The 20,261-nt window shown below is 42.7% G+C and overlaps 1 protein-coding gene across 4 annotated transcripts in view; it reads left to right on the forward strand.

The window, feature by feature from the left end:
* The window catches only part of ANKRD17 (ankyrin repeat domain 17), a 584,488-nt gene that overhangs the window by 177,708 nt on the left and 386,519 nt on the right, over window positions 1-20,261 (forward strand). For all 4 annotated transcript variants that reach the window (XM_053703322.1, XM_053703325.1, XM_053703327.1 and 1 more), the window contains exons 10-12: window positions 2,309-2,418; window positions 2,822-2,909; window positions 20,065-20,192. In XM_053703322.1, the coding sequence (XP_053559297.1) occupies window positions 2,309-2,418; window positions 2,822-2,909; window positions 20,065-20,192 (326 nt within the window). The remainder of the gene's footprint in view (window positions 1-2,308; window positions 2,419-2,821; window positions 2,910-20,064; window positions 20,193-20,261) is intronic.

The raw sequence follows: 20,261 nt of genomic DNA on the forward strand, positions 1-20,261 counted from the left end.
TATATGTATGTATATAAGCATATACATATATATATTTACTTGGAACACACAGTTCCCATAGACTGCAATGTAAATGCACTTTTTAGTGCTGTTTTTTTTCTTCTAAAAATGCTGCTATCTTTTTTAATAAAATACACTACACAGTATTTTGGGGTCATTTGGGGCACATTTATAAAGTTAACCAGAGACTGCTGAATATTTTCTCGTTTGCGGGTGCGTGATAATTTAGCGCTTTACTTGTAATCTAGCCCTTAATGTGAGAGAGAATTTTAAGTTGAGGTGATCCTTAACAGCCACTATTTTAAACTTTTTAATGAAGTCCGTTTATGATTAAATTAAATGGCTATATAGACTAATATAATATGAAAATACTGTGTCTAGGTATAAGTCCAGTTATATTGCTTCCTTTAAAAAAGTAAAAATGTCAGCATCTTGTCAAGGTCCAAAAGCAACCGTTTTCATCACTCTAGTTTCTAAATACGTAATTCATATCCAACTGGGACAATAAGTGTCCCTTCAAGTAGCTAGAGGACTTCATTCTGCTTAAAGGGACACTGAACCCAAATTTTTTCTTTCATGATTCAGATAGAGCATGACATTTTAAGCAACTTTCTAATTTATTCCTATTATTAATTTTTCTTTGTTCTCTTGCTATCTTTATTTTAAAAGCAGGAATGTAAATCTTAGCAGCCAGCCCATTTTAGGTTCAGAACCATGGCTATCGCTTGCTTATTGGAGGCTTACATTACCCACCAATAGGCAGGCATAACCCAGGTTCTCAACCAAAAATGGGCCGGCTCCTATGCATCACATTCCTGCTTTTAAATAAAGATAGCAAGAGAACGAAGAAAATTTGATAATAGGAGTAAATTAGAAAGTTGCTTAAAATTGCATGCTCTGTCTGAATCATGAAAGAAAAAAAATTGGGTTTAGTGTCCCTTTAAAAAGAGGATCCACTTCCTTGTACCCTGTATATTTCCTATTGCTTTATATATAACTCTCTGCTACAACCACATCATGTATTGAATTGAGAGGGAATATCTGTCTGTTGTAACTGTATTATGTAAAGGGATGTTATGTTATTTCTGTATACTGGTTGTTTATTGTTATTTCTGACAATCTCAATTAAAATTATTTAATAATAAAAAAATAATAATAAATACAAAATATAATGTATATAGTGCAATTCATGATGAGCCAGAGTGTGGATCCCAATGCATTTAGCATCACTGTTGGTTGCTTCTTCTGTCTCTCAGTGCTATAGAGATTAGCTATTGCACTTTATCACTTTAGGCCATATTTTGGACTATTTGTTTAAGAACAGTATAAAGCTGAGTTCTTATAGACAATATCTCAGCCCTCATGCCACTTACATGGTATCATGACCCTGTGAGTTGCAACTGGTACCTGCAACAGCATTTAAAATGCTTTTTAACTTAAACGGAGGGGCTCTAACAGACCCCTCTTTCCTTTTTTGGGCTAAAGGTACCTGATAATTTGAAAATGGCTATAAGGCTCCAGTTTAATAAAGAACACCCTCTTTCTAGTATGGATCTCATACCCCTCTTATTTGTAGATGATTAACATAAAAATGGCAATACCCTACTTAATTACTTTATGGGGGCCAATGGGCCCCAAGGAGCCCCTATTCACTTAACATACAATGCACATACACATAATGCCCCTCACATGAAAGCTGGGATTAATCATTAACTCTTTAAATACCAGGTGCTTGCCATAAAAGTTGCCATTTATAAAATGGATCCTAGCACCCCAAAATATGTACTACAAAGCCTCCCTCTAATCAAGGGGGCTGCCATGTTGAAAGAAGAGATCCTGCTTTTTCACATCATGGGTTTACCACTGTGCACTTACCAATGATCACCTGGTAACCCATATGTTGCCCTCACACAATACATAAACCAGCTTGAAATCCCATACTTTGAAGCAGTAATCCTGCTCTTTCAAATTTAATGGTTCTTTGTCCACCCGCTGGCAGCTGAATGTCATAACAATGTCAAACACCTTGCAGCATTGGTTAACATTGCTTACTAAGAACACTTAATTACCCCCTCTCTGTAATATATCATAACACAACAAATTTGAAAGAGTGATGTTTCACCCTTTAAATTAGGGGTTCATGCCCTTATATTTATGAATTGGATGCCATAGAAAAATTGATAATCTGGAGTTAACTGCTTGCCTAATTTTTGTTGGGCTGTTAAGTTCATAGATCCATGTTTCTCTGAGCTAATTTAAAAAAGAACGTAAAGAAAATAAATTTGTTTTTCTATATTCTGTTTTATAGGAGCTAATGTCCATGCGACTACAGCAACTGGCGACACAGCTCTTACATATGCTTGTGAAAATGGGCATACTGATGTGGCAGATGTGTTACTTCAGGCTGGTGCTGACTTGGTAAGTCAGTTTTTTTCATTTGTGTCTTTATTTGCTAAAACAATTTTTATTTAGGGGCTTTTATAAAACATCACTACACACACAATGGTTATTTAAGTTTATGTAGTCAATAAGGCTTTGTATGTCCAAACATTTTTTATACATTTTGTTTGAGAATAACATAAAAGTCACTTGTTTGTACTAGTATAATACAAATTAAGAATAAAAAATGAATAATATAAATTATATATATATATATATATATATATATATATATATATATATATATATATATATATATATATATATATATATATATATATATATATATATATAATATAATATAAAGATGTGGAACAAAACATTATGTAATTTGTTTCTTAAATCATTTAAAAAATGTCTGCTTTGTGTGTCTATACTACAGGAACATGAATCTGAGGGTGGAAGGACTCCTTTAATGAAAGCTGCAAGAGCGGGTCATGTTTGCACTGTTCAGTTTCTCATTAGCAAAGGTGGGTTCCTGCAATTTATAAAACAAAGTGCTTTCACACAATGCCTAATTTTATAAATTTCCAAGAAATCATAAACCAAACCTCAGAAGTATTTTCTTTGGTTGTTTAAGTATCCTTATTTCCTTCCTAAGCTAGAGAGAGTCCACAGCTTCTTTCCTTACTGTTGGGAAATACAACACCTGGCCACCAGGAGGAGGCAAAGACACCCCAGCCAAAGGCTTAAATATCCCTCCCACTTCCTCATTACCCCAGTCATTCTTTGCCTTTCGTCACGTTAGGAGTCTACATCTCAGGACTAGGCATCCCGTGAGATTACTACCCTTGCTACATTATCCACTCCACATGCAGTTCCCTGTAGCACATCTAATCCTCCATCTGGAGGGGGCCTTCTTCCTGTGTACTTTGCTGCACAGTTACAAACGGCGGTGTCTGCGGCCCTCAGTGCATTACCTCGTTCTAACAAACGCAAGAGAGAGGTTTAAACATAGCTTACCTGACCAGGAGTCAACTCAATATTGGATTTAGCTATTATGTCCCAGTTATCCAATGATGAGTTAACCTCTGTAGCTTCAGAGGGTGAACTTTCTGGGTCATAGTCCTTGGTGTCTAATCCTCCTGCTGCGGGGAACAGTCCTTTAGATTTAAAATTGAGCACTAGTGTTTTTTATTAAAGGAGGTTCTGTCTATTTTAGAGGTTCCAGAGGCCGTGCTGCCTGAAGAACCTATGATACCTAAATTAGACAGAGTTTACGAAGAGAGGAAAGTTCCTTTGACTTTTCCAGTGCTTGTTAAGATGGTGAACATTATTAAGAATGAGTGGGAAGAATTGGTTCTTCCTTTTCCCCCTCGTCTACTTTTAAAAAGTTGTTCCCGGTATCTCAACTGGATTTGTGGGGCTCCATTCCTAAGGTGGATGGTGCTATCTCTATACTACTATACGTCTTAAAGATAGTTCTTCGTTTAGAGAGCCGATGGATAAGAAAATGGAAACCTTTCTGAGAAAGATATTTCAACATGAGGCTGCAGTTGCCGGAGCGGCTACTTACTGGTGCGACTTTTTCGGAACTCATTAAGGTGTTAAGGTGGAGTCTGCCCTCGAGGATATTCAAGACAGAATTAAAGCTCTGAGAATTGCTAATTATGTTATCTGTGATGCAAACATGCAAATAATTTGCCTTAATTCAAAGGCCTCTGGCTTTGTGGTCCTAGCCTGCCGAGCGCTCTGGTTTAAGTCTTGGTCTGCGAATATGACTTCTAAGTCCAGACTCCTTTCTCTTCCCTTCAAGAGAGAGATTTTATTTGGTCCAGGCCTGGCCTCCATTATTTCTACGGTTACCGGAGGCAAGGGTGCCTTCCTACCGCAAGATAAGAACAAGTCTAAGGGACGACAATCGTCTAAATTTTCGTTACTTTTGTTCTGACAAATCCCAATGACAACAATCCTCCTCCAAGCCAGAGCATTCCAAGAGTACTTGGAAGCTGGCTCAGTCCTGGAATAAATCCAAGCAGAATAAGAAGCCTACCTAAAACAAATCTGCAGGAAGGGGCGACCTCCGATCCGGGATCGGATCGTGTAGGGGGCAGACTGTCTCTTTTTTTTTCCAGACGTCTGGTTCAAGGATGTACAGGATCCGTGGGTCCTGGAAGTGGTATGTCAGGGATACAAAATAGGTTTTAAATCTCATTCGCCAAGGGGCAGACTCCTCTCGAATCTGTCTACCAGACCAGAAAAGAGGGTTGCCTTTCTAGGGTGCGTTCGGGATCTCTCCTCCTCCAGGAGTTATTGTTCCAAAGCCTATTGAGGAAAGAGGTTTTGGATTTAATTCAAACCTTTTCGTGGTCCCAAAGGAGGAGGGAACTTTCCGCCCAATTCTGGACCTAAAGTGCTTAAACAAATTTCTCAGTGTCCCCTCAAGATGGAGACGTTACCGTCCATCCTTCCTTTAGTTCAGGAAGGACAGTTTATGACCACTATAGATCTGAAGGATGCTTACCTTCATGTTCCAATCCAAAGGGAACACTTTCAGTTCCTGAGGTTTGCATTCCTGGACCAGCACTTCCAGTTCATTGCCCTTCTGTTTGGCCTAGCTACTGCTCCAAGAATCTTTACAAAGGTTCTGGGGGCACTTCTAGCCATTGCCAGAACACGGTATTGCAGTAGCCCCATACTTGGACGATATTCTGGTGCAAGCACCATCCTTTCGTCTTGCAGAAGAATTATCGGAGTCCCTTCTCAATCTTCTTTGATCACATGGATGGAAGATAAACTTAGAAAAGAGTTCTCTTATCCCAAGTACCAGGGTGGAATTCCTGGGTACTATAATAGACTCCATATCCATGAGGATATTTCTAACAGACCAGAAACGTTGCAAGCTAACTTCGGCATGTCTTGCCCTCCGGACCTCCTTGAGTCCCTCTGTGGCTCAGTGTATGGAGGGGATTGGTCTCATGGTATCCTGCATGGACATCATTCCTTTTGCCAGGTTCCGTCTCAGACCTTTACAACTGTGCATGCTGAGGCAGTGCAACGGCGATCATTCAGATCTGTCTCAACAGATTTTATTAGCTGGTTGAGTGAATCGCTCTCTTGGTGGCTTTGTCCAGATCATCTGTCCCGAGGGACATGCTTCTTAAAGGGACAGTCACAAAAAATCTTTCATGATTTAAATAGGACATGTAATTTTTAAACAACTTTCCAATTTACTTTTATTACCAATTTTGCTTTGTTCTCTTGGTATTCTTAGTTGAAAGCTAAATCTAGGAGGTTCATGTGCCAATTTCTTAGACCTTGAAGACTGCCTCTAATCGGAAAGCATTTTGACAGTTTTTCTCCACTAGAGGGCGTTAGTTCATGTGTTTCATATAGATAACATTGAGCTCAGGCACGTGAAGCTCCTAAGAGCAAGCACTGATTGGCTAAAAATGCATGTCTGTCAAAAGAATAGATACAAGGTAATCACAGAGGTAAAAAGTATATTATTATAACTGTGTTGGTTATGCAAAATTGGGGAATGGATAATAAAGGGATTATCTACCTTTCTCCAACATAGGTGTGTCCGGTCCACGGCGTCATCCTTACTTGTGGGATATTCTCTTCCCCAACAGGAAATGGCAAAGAGCCCAGCAAAGCTGGTCACATGATCCCTCCTAGGCTCCGCCTACCCTAGTCATTCTCTTTGCCGTTGTACAGGCAACATCTCCACGGAGATGGCTTAGAGTTTTTTAGTGTTTAACTGTAGTTTTTTATTATTCAATCAAGAGTTTGTTATTTTGAAATAGTGCTGGTATGTACTATTTACTCAGAAACAGAAAAGAGATGAAGATTTCTGTTTGTATGAGGAAAATGATTTTAGCAACCGTAACTAAAATCCATGGCTGTTCCACACAGGACTGTTGAGAGCAATTAACTTCAGTTGGGGGAACAGTGTGCAGTCTCTTGCTGCTTGAGGTATGACACATTCTAACAAGACGATGTAATGCTGGAAGCTGTCATTTTCCCTATGGGATCCGGTAAGCCATGTTTATTACGATTGTAAATAAGGGCTTCACATGGGCTTATTAAGACTGTAGACTTTTTCTGGGCTAAATCGATTCATTATTAACACATATTTAGCCTTGAGGAATCATTTTATTTGGGTTTTTTGATATAATAATATCGGCAGGCACTGTTTTAGACACCTTATTCTTTAGGGGCTTTCCCAAAGCATAGGCAGAGTCTCATTTTCGCGCCGGTGTTGCGCACTTGTTTTTGAGAGGCATGGCATGCAGTCGCATGTGAGAGGAGCTCTGATACTTAGAAAAGACTATCTAGCGCGCCAATACTCCTTACTATGCAACAATTAACGGCTGTAATGGATAATTCTGTCAAAAACATTTTAGCCAAAATGAACCCTTGTCAGCGTAAGCGTGGCTGCTCTGTTTTAGATACTGAAGAGCATGACGACGCTGATATTAATATCTCTGAAGGGCCCCTAACCCAATCTGAGGGGGCCAGGGAGGTTTTGTCTGAGGGAGAAATTACTGATTCAGGGAACATTTCTCATCAGGCTGAACCTGATGTGATTACATTTAAATTTAAGTTGGAACATCTCCGCATTTTGCTTAAGGAGGTATTATCCACTCTGGATGATTGTGAAAAGTTGGTCATCCCAGAGAAACTATGTAAAATGGACAAGTTCCTAGAGGTGCCGGGGCTCCCAGAAGCTTTTCCTATACCCAAGCGGGTGGCGGACATTGTTAATAAAGAATGGGAAAGGCCCGGTATTCCTTTCGTCCCTCCCCCCATATTTAAAAAATTGTTTCCTATGGTCGACCCCAGAAAGGACTTATGGCAGTCAGTCCCCAAGGTCGAGGGAGCGGTTTCTACTTTAAACAAACGCACCACTATACCCATAGAGGATAGTTGTGCTTTCAAAGATCCTATGGATAAAAAATTAGAAGGTTTGCTTAAAAAGATGTTTGTTCAGCAGGGTTACCTTCTACAACCCATTTCATGCATTGTCCCTGTCACTACAGCCGCATTTTTCTGGTTTGATGAACTGATAAAGGCGCTCGATAGTGATTCTCCTCCTTATGAGGAGATTATGGACAGAATCAATGCTCTCAAATTGGCTAATTCTTTCACTCTAGACGCCACTTTGCAATTGGCTAGGTTAGCGGCTAAGAATTCTGGGTTTGCTACTGTGGCGCGCAGAGCGCTTTGGTTGAAATCTTGGTCGGCTGATGCGTCTTCCAAGAACAAGCTACTAAACATTCCTTTCAAGGGGAAAACGCTGTTTGGCCCTGACTTGAAAGAGATTATCTCTGATATCACTGGGGGTAAGGGCCACGCCCTTCCTCAGGATCGGCCTTTCAAGGCAAAAAATAGACCTAATTTTCGTCCCTTTCGTAAAAACGGACCAGCCCAAAGTGCTACGTCCTCTAAGCAAGAGGGTAATACTTCTCAAGCCAAGCCAGCTTGGAGACCAATGCAAGGCTGGAACAAGGGAAAGCAGGCCAAGAAACCTGCCCCTGCTACCAAGACAGCATGAAATATTGGCCCCCGATCCGGGACCGGATCTGGTGGGGGGCAGACTCTCTCTCTTCGCTCAGGCTTGGGCAAGAGATGTTCTGGATCCTTGGGCGCTAGAAATAGTCTCCCAGGGTTATCTTCTGGAATTCAAGGGACTTCCCCCAAGGGGGAGGTTCCACAGGTCTCAATTGTCTTCAGACCACATAAAAAGACAGGCGTTCTTACATTGTGTAGAAGACCTGTTAAAAATGGGAGTGATTCATCCTGTTCCATTAAGAGAACAAGGGATGGGGTTCTACTCCAATCTGTTCATAGTTCCCAAAAAAGAGGGAACGTTCAGACCAATCTTAGATCTCAAGATCTTAAACAAATTTCTCAAGGTTCCATCGTTCAAGATGGAAACCATTCGAACTATCCTTCCTTCCATCCAGGAAGGTCAATTCATGACCACGGTGGATTTAAAGGATGCGTATCTACATATTCCTATCCACAAGGAACATCATCGGTTCCTAAGGTTTGCATTCCTGGACAAACATTACCAGTTTGTGGCGCTTCCTTTCGGATTAGCCACTGCTCCAAGGATTTTCACAAAGGTACTAGGGTCCCTTCTAGCGGTGCTAAGACCAAGGGGCATTGCAGTAGTACCTTACCTGGACGACATTCTGATTCAAGCGTCGTCCCTCCCTCAAGCAAAGGCTCACACGGACATCGTCCTGGCCTTTCTCAGATCTCACGGCTGGAAAGTGAACGTGGAAAAGAGTTCTCTATCCCCGTCAACAAGGGTTCCCTTCTTGGGAACAATTATAGACTCCTCAGAAATGAGGATTTTTCTAACAGAGGCCAGAAAAACAAAACTTCTGGACTCTTGTCGGATACTTCATTCCGTTCCTCTTCCTTCCGTAGCTCAGTGCATGGAAGTGATCGGGTTGATGGTAGCGGCAATGGACATAGTTCCTTTTGCGCGCATTCATCTAAGACCATTACAACTGTGCATGCTCAGTCAGTGGAATGGGGACTATACAGACTTGTCTCCAAAGATACAAGTAAATCAGAGGACCAGAGACTCACTCCGTTGGTGGCTGTCCCTGGACAACCTGTCACAAGGGATGACATTCCGCAGACCAGAGTGGGTCATTGTCACGACCGACGCCAGTCTGATGGGCTGGGGCGCGGTCTGGGGATCCCTGAAAGCTCAGGGTCTTTGGTCTCGGGAAGAATCTCTTCTACCGATAAATATTCTGGAACTGAGAGCGATATTCAATGCTCTCAAGGCTTGGCCTCAGCTAGCGAGGACCAAGTTCATACGATTTCAATCAGACAACATGACGACTGTTGCGTACATCAACCATCAGGGGGGAACAAGGAGTTCCCTAGCGATGGAAGAAGTGACCAAGATTATTCTATGGGCGGAGTCTCACTCCTGCCACCTGTCTGCTATCCACATCCCAGGAGTGGAAAATTGGGAAGCGGATTTTCTGAGTCGTCAGACATTGCATCCGGGGGAGTGGGAACTCCATCCGGAAATCTTTGCCCAAGTCACTCAGCTGTGGGGCATTCCAGACATGGATCTAATGGCCTCTCGTCAGAACTTCAAAGTTCCCTGCTACGGGTCCAGATCCAGGGATCCCAAGGCGGCTCTAGTGGATGCACTAGTAGCACCTTGGACCTTCAGACTAGCTTATGTGTTCCCGCCGTTTCCTCTCATCCCCAGGCTGGTAGCCAGGATCAATCAGGAGAGGGCGTCGGTGATCTTGATAGCTCCTGCGTGGCCACGCAGGACTTGGTATGCAGATCTGGTGAATATGTCATCGGCTCCACCTTGGAAGCTACCTTTGAGACGAGACCTTCTTGTTCAGGGTCCGTTCGAACATCCGAATCTGGTTTCACTCCAGCTGACTGCTTGGAGATTGAACGCTTGATTTTATCGAAGCGAGGATTCTCAGATTCTGTTATCGATACTCTTGTTCAGGCCAGAAAGCCTGTAACTCGAAAGATTTACCACAAGATTTGGAAAAAATATATCTGTTGGTGTGAATCTAAGGGATTCCCTTGGGACAAGGTTAAGATTCCTAGGATTCTATCCTTCCTTCAAGAAGGATTGGAAAAAGGATTATCTGCAAGTTCCCTGAAGGGACAGATTTCCGCCTTGTCGGTGTTACTTCACAAAAAACTGGCAACTGTGCCAGATGTTCAAGCCTTTGTTCAGGCTCTGGTTAGAATCAAGCCTGTTTACAAACCTTTGACTCCTCCTTGGAGTCTCAATTTAGTTCTTTCAGTTCTTCAGGGGGTTCCGTTTGAACCCTTACATTCCGTTGATATTAAGTTATTATCTTGGAAAGTTTTGTTTTTAGTTGCAATTTCTTCTGCTAGAAGAGTTTCAGAATTATCTGCTCTGCAGTGTTCTTCTCCTTATCTGGTGTTCCATGCAGATAAGGTGGTTTTACGTACTAAACCTGGTTTTCTTCCAAAAGTTGTTTCTAACAAAAACATTAACCAGGAGATTATCGTACCTTCTCTGTGTCCGAAACCAGTTTCAAAGAAGGAACGTTTGTTGCACAATTTGGATGTTGTTCGCGCTCTAAAATTCTATTTAGATGCTACAAAGGATTTTAGACAAACATCTTCCTTGTTTGTTGTTTATTCAGGTAAAAGGAGAGGTCAAAAAGCAACTTCTACCTCTCTCTCTTTTTGGATTAAAAGCATCATCAGATTGGCTTACGAGACTGCCGGACGGCAGCCTCCCGAAAGAATCACAGCTCATTCCACTAGGGCTGTGGCTTCCACATGGGCCTTCAAGAACGAGGCTTCTGTTGATCAGATATGTAGGGCAGCGACTTGGTCTTCACTGCACACTTTTACCAAATTTTACAAGTTTGATACTTTTGCTTCTTCTGAGGCTATTTTTGGGAGAAAGGTTTTGCAAGCCGTGGTGCCTTCCATTTAGGTGACCTGATTTGCTCCCTCCCTTCATCCGTGTCCTAAAGCTTTGGTATTGGTTCCCACAAGTAAGGATGACGCCGTGGACCGGACACACCTATGTTGGAGAAAACAGAATTTATGTTTACCTGATAAATTTCTTTCTCCAACGGTGTGTCCGGTCCACGGCCCGCCCTGGTTTTTTTACTCAGGTCTGATAATTTATTTTCTTTAACTACAGTCACCACGGTACCATATGGTTTCTCCTATGCAAATATTCCTCCTTAACGTCGGTCGAATGACTGGGGTAGGCGGAGCCTAGGAGGGATCATGTGACCAGCTTTGCTGGGCTCTTTGCCATTTCCTGTTGGGGAAGAGAATATCCCACAAGTAAGGATGACGCCGTGGACCGGACACACCGTTGGAGAAAGAAATTTATCAGGTAAACATAAATTCTGTTTTTCTCCAACATAGGTGTGTCCGGTCCACGGCGTCATCCTTACTTGTGGGATATTCTCTTCCCCAACAGGAAATGGCAAAGAGCCCAGCAAAGCTGGTCACATGATCCCTCCTAGGCTCCGCCTTCCCCAGTCATTCTCTTTGCCGTTGTACAGGCAACATCTCCACGGAGATGGCTTAGAGTTTGTTATTTTAAAATAGTGCTGGTATGTACTATTTACTCTGAAACAGAAAAGAGATGAAGATTTCTGTTTGTAAGAGGAAAATGATTTTAGCAACCGTTACTAAAATCGATGGCTGTTTCCACACAGGACTGTTGAGAGGAATTAACTTCAGTTGGGGGAAACAGTGAGCAGACTTTTGCTGCTTGAGGTATGACACATTTCTAACAAGACGATGTAATGCTGGAAGCTGTCATTTTCCCTATGGGATCCGGTAAGCCATTTTTATTACATAAAGAAAAAAAGGGCTTCACAAGGACTTTTAAGACTGTAGACATTTTCTGGGCTAAAACGATTGATATATAAGCATATTTTATACTTCATAGCTTTGAGGAATTATTTTATTCTTGGGAATTATGTAAAATAACCGGCAGGCACTGTATTGGACACCTTATTCTCTAGGGGCTTTCCCTAATCATAGGCAGAGCCTCATTTTCGCGCCTCTATTGCGCACTTGTTTTTGGGAAGTATGACATGCAGATGCATGTGTGAGGAGCTCTGATACATAGAAAAGACTTTCTGAAGGCGTCATTTGGTATCGTATTCCCCTTTGGGCTTGGTTGGGTCTCAGCAAAGCAGATACCAGGGACTGTAAAGGGGTTAAATATAAAAACGGCTCCGGTTCCGTTTCAAATTTGGTGTGCAATACTTTTAAGGCTTTAAGACACTGTGGTGAAATTTTGGTGAATTTTGAACAATTCCTTCATACTTTTTCACATTTGCAGTAATAAAGTGTGTTCAGTTTAAAATTTAAAGTGACAGTAACGGTTTTATTTTAAAACGTTTTTTGTACTTTGTTATCAAGTTTATGCCTGTTTAACATGTCTGAACTACCAGATAGACTGTGTTCTGTATGTGGGGAAGCCAAGGTTCCTTCTCATTTAAATAGATGTGATTTATGTGACACAAAATTTAGAGAAAATGATGCCCAAGATGATTCCTCAAGTGAGGGGAGTAAGCATGGTACTGCATCATCCCCTCCTTCGTCTACACCAGTCTTGCCCACACAGGAGGCCCCTAGTACATCTAGTGCGCCAATACTCCTTACTATGCAACAATTAACGGCTGTAATGGATAATTCTATCAAAAACATTTTAGCCAAAATGCCCACTTATCAGCGAAAGCGCGACTGCTCTGTTTTAGAAAATACTGAAGAGCATGAGGACGCTGATGATATTGGTTCTGAAGTGCCCCTACACCAGTCTGAGGGGGCCAGGGAGGTTTTGTCTGAGGGAGAAATTTCAGATTCAGGGAAAATTTCTCAACAAGCTGAACCTGATGTGATTACATTTAAATTTAAATTGGAACATCTCCGCGCCCTGCTTAAGGAGGTGTTATCTACTCTGGATGATTGTGAGAATTTGGTCATTCCAGAGAAATTATGTAAAATGGACAAGTTCCTAGAGGTCCCGGGGCCCCCCGAAGCTTTTCCTATACCCAAGCGGGTGGCGGACATTGTAAATAAAGAATGGCAAAGGCCCGGCATACCTTTCGTCCCTCCCCCTATATTTAAGAAATTGTTTCCTATGGTCGACCCCAGAAAGGACTTATGGTAGACAGTCCCCAAGGTCGAGGGGGCGGTTTCTACTCTAAACAAACGCACCACTATACCCATAGAAGATAGTTGTGCTTTCAAAGATCCTATGGATAAAAAATTAGAGGGTTTGCTTAAAAAGATGTTTGTTCAGCAAGGTTACCTTCTACAACCAATTTCATGCATTGTTCCTGTCACTACAGCAGCGTGTTTCTGGTTCGATGAACTAGAAAAGGCGCTCAATAAAGATTCTTCTTATGAGGAGATTTTGGACAGAATTCATGCTCTCAAATTGGCTAACTCTTTCACCCTAGACGCCACTTTGCAATTGGCTAGATTAGCGGCGAAAAATTCTGGGTTTGCTATTGTGCTAAAATCTTGGTCAGCGGATGCGTCTTCCAAGAACAAATTGCTTAACATTCCTTTCAAGGGGAAAACGCTGTTTGGCCCTGACTTGAAAGAGATTATTTCTGATATCACTGGGGGCAAGGGCCACGCCCTTCCTCAGGATAGGTCTTTCAAGGCCAAAAATAAACCTAATTTTCGTCCCTTTCGCAGAAACGGACCAGCCCCAAGTGCTACGTCCTCTAAGCAAGAGGGTAATACTTCTCAAGCCAAGCCAGCCTGGAGGCCAATGCAAGGCTGGAACAAAGGTAAGCAGGCCAAGAAACCTGCCACTGCTACCAAGACAGCATGAGATGTTGGCCCCCGATCCGGGACCGGATCTGGTGGGGGGCAGACTCTCTCTCTTCGCTCAGGCTTGGGCAAGAGATGTTCTGGATCCTTGGGCGCTAGAAATAGTCTCCCATGGTTATCTTCTGGAATTCAAGGGGCTTCCCCCAAGGGGGAGGTTCCACAGGTCTCAATTGTCTTCAGACCACATAAAAAAACAGGCATTCTTACATTGTGTAGAAGACCTGTTAAAAATGGGAGTGATTCATCCTGTTCCATTAGGAGAACAAGGGATGGGGTTCTACTCCAATCTGTTCGTAGTTCCCAAAAAAGAGGGAACATTCAGACCAATCTTAGATCTCAAGAACCTAAACAAGTTTCTCAAGGTTCCATCGTTCAAAATGGAAACCATTCGAACAATTCTTCCTTCCATCCAGGAAGGTCAATTCATGACCACGGTGGATTTAAAGGATGCGTATCTACATATTCCTATCCACAAGGAACATCATCGGTTCCTAAGGTTTGCATTTCTGGACAAGCATTACCAGTTTGTGGCACTTCCGTTCGGATTAGCCACTGCGCCGAGAATTTTCACAAAGGTACTAGGGTCCCTTCTAGCGGTGCTAAGACCAAGGCGCATTGCAGTAGTACCTTACTTGGACGACATACTGATTCAAGCGTCGTCCCTTCCACAAGCAAAGGCTCACACGGACATTGTCCTGGCCTTTCTCAGATCTCACGGGTGGAAAGTGAACGTAGAAAAAAGTTCTCTATCTCCGTCAACAAGGGTTCCCTTCTTGGGAACAATAATAGACTCCTTAGAAATGAGGATTTTTCTGACAGAGGCCAGAAAATCAAAACTTCTAAACTCTTGTCAAATACTTCATTCTGTTCCTCTTCCTTCCATAGCGCAGTGCATGGAAGTAATAGGTTTGATGGTAGCGGCAATGGACATAGTTCCTTTTGCGCGAATTCATCTAAGACCATTACAACTGTGCATGCTCAGTCAGTGGAATGGGGACTATACAGACTTGTCTCCGACGATACAAGTAGATCAGAGGACCAGAGATTCACTCCGTTGGTGGCTGTCCCTGGACAACCTGTCACAGGGGATGAGCTTCCGCAGACCAGAGTGGGTCATTGTCACGACCGACGCCAGTCTGGTGGGCTGGGGCGCGGTCTGGGGACCCCTGAAAGCTCAGGGTCTTTGGTCTCGGGAAGAATCTCTTCTCCCGATAAATATTCTGGAACTGAGAGCGATATTCAATGCTCTCAAGGCTTGGCCTCAGCTAGCAAAGGCCAAGTTCATACGGTTTCAATCAGACAACATGACAACTGTTGCGTACATCAACCATCAGGGGGGAACAAGGAGTTCCCTGGCGATGGAAGAAGTGACCAAAATCATTCAATGGGCGGAGACTCACTCCTGCCACTTGTCTGCAATCCACATCCCAGGAGTGGAAAATTGGGAAGCGGATTTTCTGAGTCGTCAGACATTTCATCCGGGGGAGTGGGAACTCCATCCGGAAATCTTTGCCCAAATTACTCAATTGTGGGGCATTCCAGACATGGATCTGATGGCCTCTCGTCAGAACTTCAAGGTTCCTTGCTACGGGTCCAGATCCAGGGATCCCAAGGCGACTCTAGTAGATGCACTAGTAGCACCTTGGACCTTCAAACTAGCTTATGTATTCCCGCCGTTTCCTCTCATCCCCAGGCTGGTAGCCAGGATCAATCAGGAGAGGGCATCGGTGATCTTGATAGCTCCTGCGTGGCTACGCAGGACTTAGTATGCAGACCTGGTGAATATGTCATCGGCTCCACCATGGAAGCTACCTTTGAGACGAGACCTTCTTGTTCAAGGTCCGTTCGAACATCCGAATCTGGTCTCACTCCAACTGACTGCTTGGAGATTGAACGCTTGATCTTATCAAAGCGAGGGTTCTCAGATTCTGTCATTGATACTCTTGTTCAGGCCAGAAAGCCTGTAACTAGAAAAATCTACCACAAAATATGGAAAAAATATATCTGTTGGTGTGAATCTAAAGGATTCCCTTGGGACAAGATAAAAATTCCTAAGATTCTATCCTTTCTTCAAGAAGGTTTGGAGAAAGGATTATCTGCAAGTTCTTTGAAGGGACAGATTTCTGCCTTGTCTGTGTTACTTCACAAAAAGCTGGCAGCTGTGCCAGATGTTCAAGCCTTTGTTCAGGCTCTGGTTAGAATCAAGCCTGTTTACAAACCTTTGACTCCTCCTTGGAGTCTCAATTTAATTCTTTCAGTTCTTCAGGGGGTTCCGTTTGAACCCTTACATTCCGTTGATATTAAGTTATTATCTTGGAAAGTTTTGTTTTTGGTTGCAATTTCTTCTGCTAGAAGAGTTTCAGAATTATCTGCTCTGCAGTGTTCTCCTCCTTATCTGGTGTTCCATGCAGATAAGGTGGTTTTGCGTACTAAACCTGGTTTTCTTCCGAAAGTTGTTTCTAACAAAAACATTAACCAGGAGATAGTCGTGCCTTCTTTGTGTCCGAATCCAGTTTCAAAGAAGGAACGTTTGTTGCACAATTTGGATGTAGTTCGTGCTCTAAAATTCTATTTAGATGCTACAAAGGATTTTAGACAAACATCTTCCTTGTTTGTTGTTTATTCTGGTAAAAGGAGAGGTCAAAAAGCAACTTCTACCTCTCTCTCTTTTTGGCTTAAAAGCATCATCAGATTGGCTTACGAGACTGCCGGACGGCAGCCTCCTGAAAGAATCACAGCTCATTCCACTAGGGCTGTGGCTTCCACATGGGCCTTCAAGAACGAGGCTTCTGTTGATCAGATATGTAAGGCAGCGACTTGGTCTTCACTGCACACTTTTACAAAATTTTACAAATTTGATACTTTTGCTTCTTCTGAGGCTATTTTTGGGAGAAAGGTTTTGCAAGCCGTGGTGCCTTCCATCTAGGTGACCTGATTTGCTCCCTCCCTTCATCCGTGTCCTAAAGTTTTGGTATTGGTTCCCACAAGTAAGGATGACGCCGTGGACCGGACACACCTATGTTGGAGAAAACAGAATTTATGTTTACCTGATAAATTACTTTCTCCAACGGTGTGTCCGGTCCACGGCCCGCCCTGGTTTTTTAATCAGGTCTGATAATTTATTTTCTTTAACTACAGTCACCACGGTATCATATGATTTCTCCTATGCAAATATTCCTCCTTTACGTCGGTCGAATGACTGGGGAAAGCGGAGCCTAGGAGGGATCATGTGACCAGCTTTGCTGGGCTCTTTGCCATTTCCTGTTGGGGAAGAGAATATCCCACAAGTAAGGATGACGCCGTGGACCGGACACACCGTTGGAGAAAGTAATTTATCAGGTAAACATAAATTCTGTTTTTAAACATCAAAAATTCTGGTGTTTACTGTCCCTTTAAGACCATCCTGGGAGATTGTGGCTACGGACGCAAGCCTATCCAGATGGGGAGCACAGGTAAGCACGGGGGGGTTGTGGACTCAAGAGTCGTCCTCCCTCCCGATCAATATTTTGAAACTACGGGCAATCTTCAAGACCTTGAAGGCTTGGCCACTTCTGGGTTTATCCCAGTTTATTAGCTTCCAATCAGAAAATATAACCTTGGTGGCTTACATCAACCATCGGGGGGGAACGAGAAGTTCCTTGGCGATGAAGAAGGTATCTCAGACTCTGGAGTAGGCGGAGACCCACAGCTGTTTGCTTTCAGCGATCCACATTCCGGGTTTGGACAACTGGGAGGCAGATTTTCTAAGCAGTCAATCCTTCCATCCAAGGGAATGGTCTCTCCATCCCGAGATATTTGCAGAGATATGCAGCGAGTTGGGGACACTGGAGATGGATCTCATGGCGTCCCGTCTCAATACCAAGCTACCCAGGTATGGGTCGAGAGATCCCCAAGCGGATCTAATAGATGCACTAGCAGTGCCCTGGAGATTCAAACTCCTATATTTTTCCTCCATTACCTCTTCTTCCTCGAGTGGTGGCCCACATCAAGCAGGAGCGCGGGTATCAGTAATCCTGATTGTTCCATCGTGGCAACGAAAGACGTGGTTCGCCGATCTAGTGGGGATGTCATCATCTCTTCCGTGGAAGTTAACTTGTCGCAGAGACCTGTTGAAACAAGGTCCATTTGTTAATCAACATCTAGATTCTCTGAGGCTGACTGCGTGGAGATTGCTTGTAAACCAGTTACTCTATGTATCTACTACAAGGTGTGAAGAGTGTGGTTTTTTTTTTCCTGGCACAGAGTTAAGATTGCCAGGATCTTATCTTTTCTCCAGGATGGGCTGCAGAAGGGCCTTTTTGCTACTACCCTGAGGGGACAGATTTCGGCACTGTCGGTTTGTTTGCACAAGAGACTGGCTGAGCTTCCAGACGTGCAGTCCTTTAAGGCTCTGATTAGGATCAGACCTGTGTTTAGATCTGGGGCTCCTCCTTTGAGCCTCAATCTTGAGTTTTGCAACAGGTTCCATTTGAGCCTCTGCATTCCGTTAACATTAAATTATCTTGGAAGGTTCTCTTTTTATTGGCTATTGCCTCTGCGTGCAGAGTTTCTGAAGTCTCTGCTTTGCAATGTGAGCTCCCTTATCTGATTTTTCATGCAGATAAGGCAGTTTTACGTACTAAATTAGGTTTTCTTCCTAAGGTTGTGTCAGATCGCAACATCAATAAGGAGATTGTGGTTCCTTCCTTGCGTCCTATCCTCCATCGAAGGAACGCTTACTTCACAATTTGGATGTGGTTTGCGCCTTGAAGTTCTTTCTTCAGGCTTCTATGGAGTTTAGACAATCTTCCTCTTTGTTGTCTGGGGAAGCGTAAGGGGCAGAAGGCTACTTCGACTTCCCTTTCTTTTTGATTAAGGAGTGTCATTTGTTTAGCTTACGAGACAGCGGGGCATCGCCCTCCTGAGAGGATAACGGCTCATTCCACTAGAGCAGTGGCTTCCTCTTGGGCCTTTAAGAATGAGGCCTCTCTGGATCAGATTTGTAAGGCGGCTACCTGGTCCTCCTTACATACCTATTCAAAAATTTTACAAGTTTGATGTTTTTGCTTCGGCTGAAGCCGCTTTCGGGAGAAAAGTTTTGCAGGCTGTGGTGCCCTCAGAATAGGGTCCGCCTCTGTTCCCTCCCGTTATTTGTTCAGTGTCCTCTGGAGCTTGGGTATAGTTTTCCCAACAGTAAGGAATGAAGCCGTGGACTCTCACTATCTTAGGAAGTAAAACGTAATTTATGCTTACCAGATAAATTCTTTTCCTTCCTGATGGGGAGAGTCCACGGCCCCCGCCCGTTTTTTCTTGTCTACGGGCTGTCCCCTATTTATTTTATTCCTCTAGCACCTAATGTTTCTCCTACTTTTCCTTGTTCCCTCGGCAGAATGACTGGGGTAATGAGGAAGTGGGAGGGATATTTAAGCCTTTGGCTGGGGTGTCTTTGCCTCCTGGTTGCCAGTTGTATTTCCCAACAGTAAGGAATGAAGTTGTGGACTCTCCCTATCTGGAAGGAAAGGAATTTATCTGGTAAGCATACATTGTTTTTCCAAGGACCTGTGCAAGACAACAATTTTAATTTCTCATTCACTGTAGTTTCATGATTGGGCCTTGAAGGAAAGTATGGAAGGAATTTGTTAAATGCTTGAGTAAAGAACATTTATTGTTTTCATGGTTAATCTCTTTATTCAGTTCCTTATTTAACACTCACCAGACTTTCATTTTTCTTTAATCTTAACTAAGTTGGTTTGTAGTCCCTATGCTCCTTTCAAAGGGTCCAGTCTTCATTTACAGAATTCAAATAAAACCTAGAATGTTATGAAACATTCATTTTTTTTGTTTTTAATAAACTTGGCCTTTTCCTTGTGGGCACACTTAGTACACCTGGGTATTTTATAGATAAATGTGAAGTCACTCCCAACATTACTAGATTTTACAGTATATGTATTATACAGCAAAGGAGTATGTGAGAGTACTAGTAAGACCAGAGATATTCTTCTATGCTGCCAATTTATTTACATAATTTTTTTCCCAGGTAAGTACAAGTGAATTAAACCCCTAGAGTTTGTCTCCTCCTGGACCAGCTAAATAGTCACAAAGTGAGGGGGCACACTTCACAGACAGTGAATGCTCCCAACAAGGAAATTAATATGAACAAAATTAAGTATTCTGTGTTAACTTGTTCTGCATTTGTTTTTCAACATGTCTTCTTAAAGGGAAGATTAAAATTCACATTAGTTTTACTGGTTAATGTTCATTTCTGTTAGCACACTTTCAATTTCAAAATGATCGAAAACTTTTACAGATCTCCTTATTAACCTGTTCTGTTCTTTTTAGGTGCAAATGTTAACCGGACAACACTGAACAATGATCATACAGTGCTCTCTCTTGCCTGTGCTGGAGGGCATTTGGCTGTAGTTGAGTTACTTCTAGCGCATGGGGCAGATCCCACACATAGATTAAAGGTACAATGATTCTTTGTTTATCAAATGGCTGTTGTGTGGACACCTTTAAGTGTATGACTTATAGATACG

The sequence above is a fragment of the Bombina bombina genome, chromosome 2 (assembly GCF_027579735.1).
Source record: "Bombina bombina isolate aBomBom1 chromosome 2, aBomBom1.pri, whole genome shotgun sequence".
NCBI classification, from domain to species: Eukaryota; Metazoa; Chordata; class Amphibia; order Anura; family Bombinatoridae; genus Bombina; species Bombina bombina.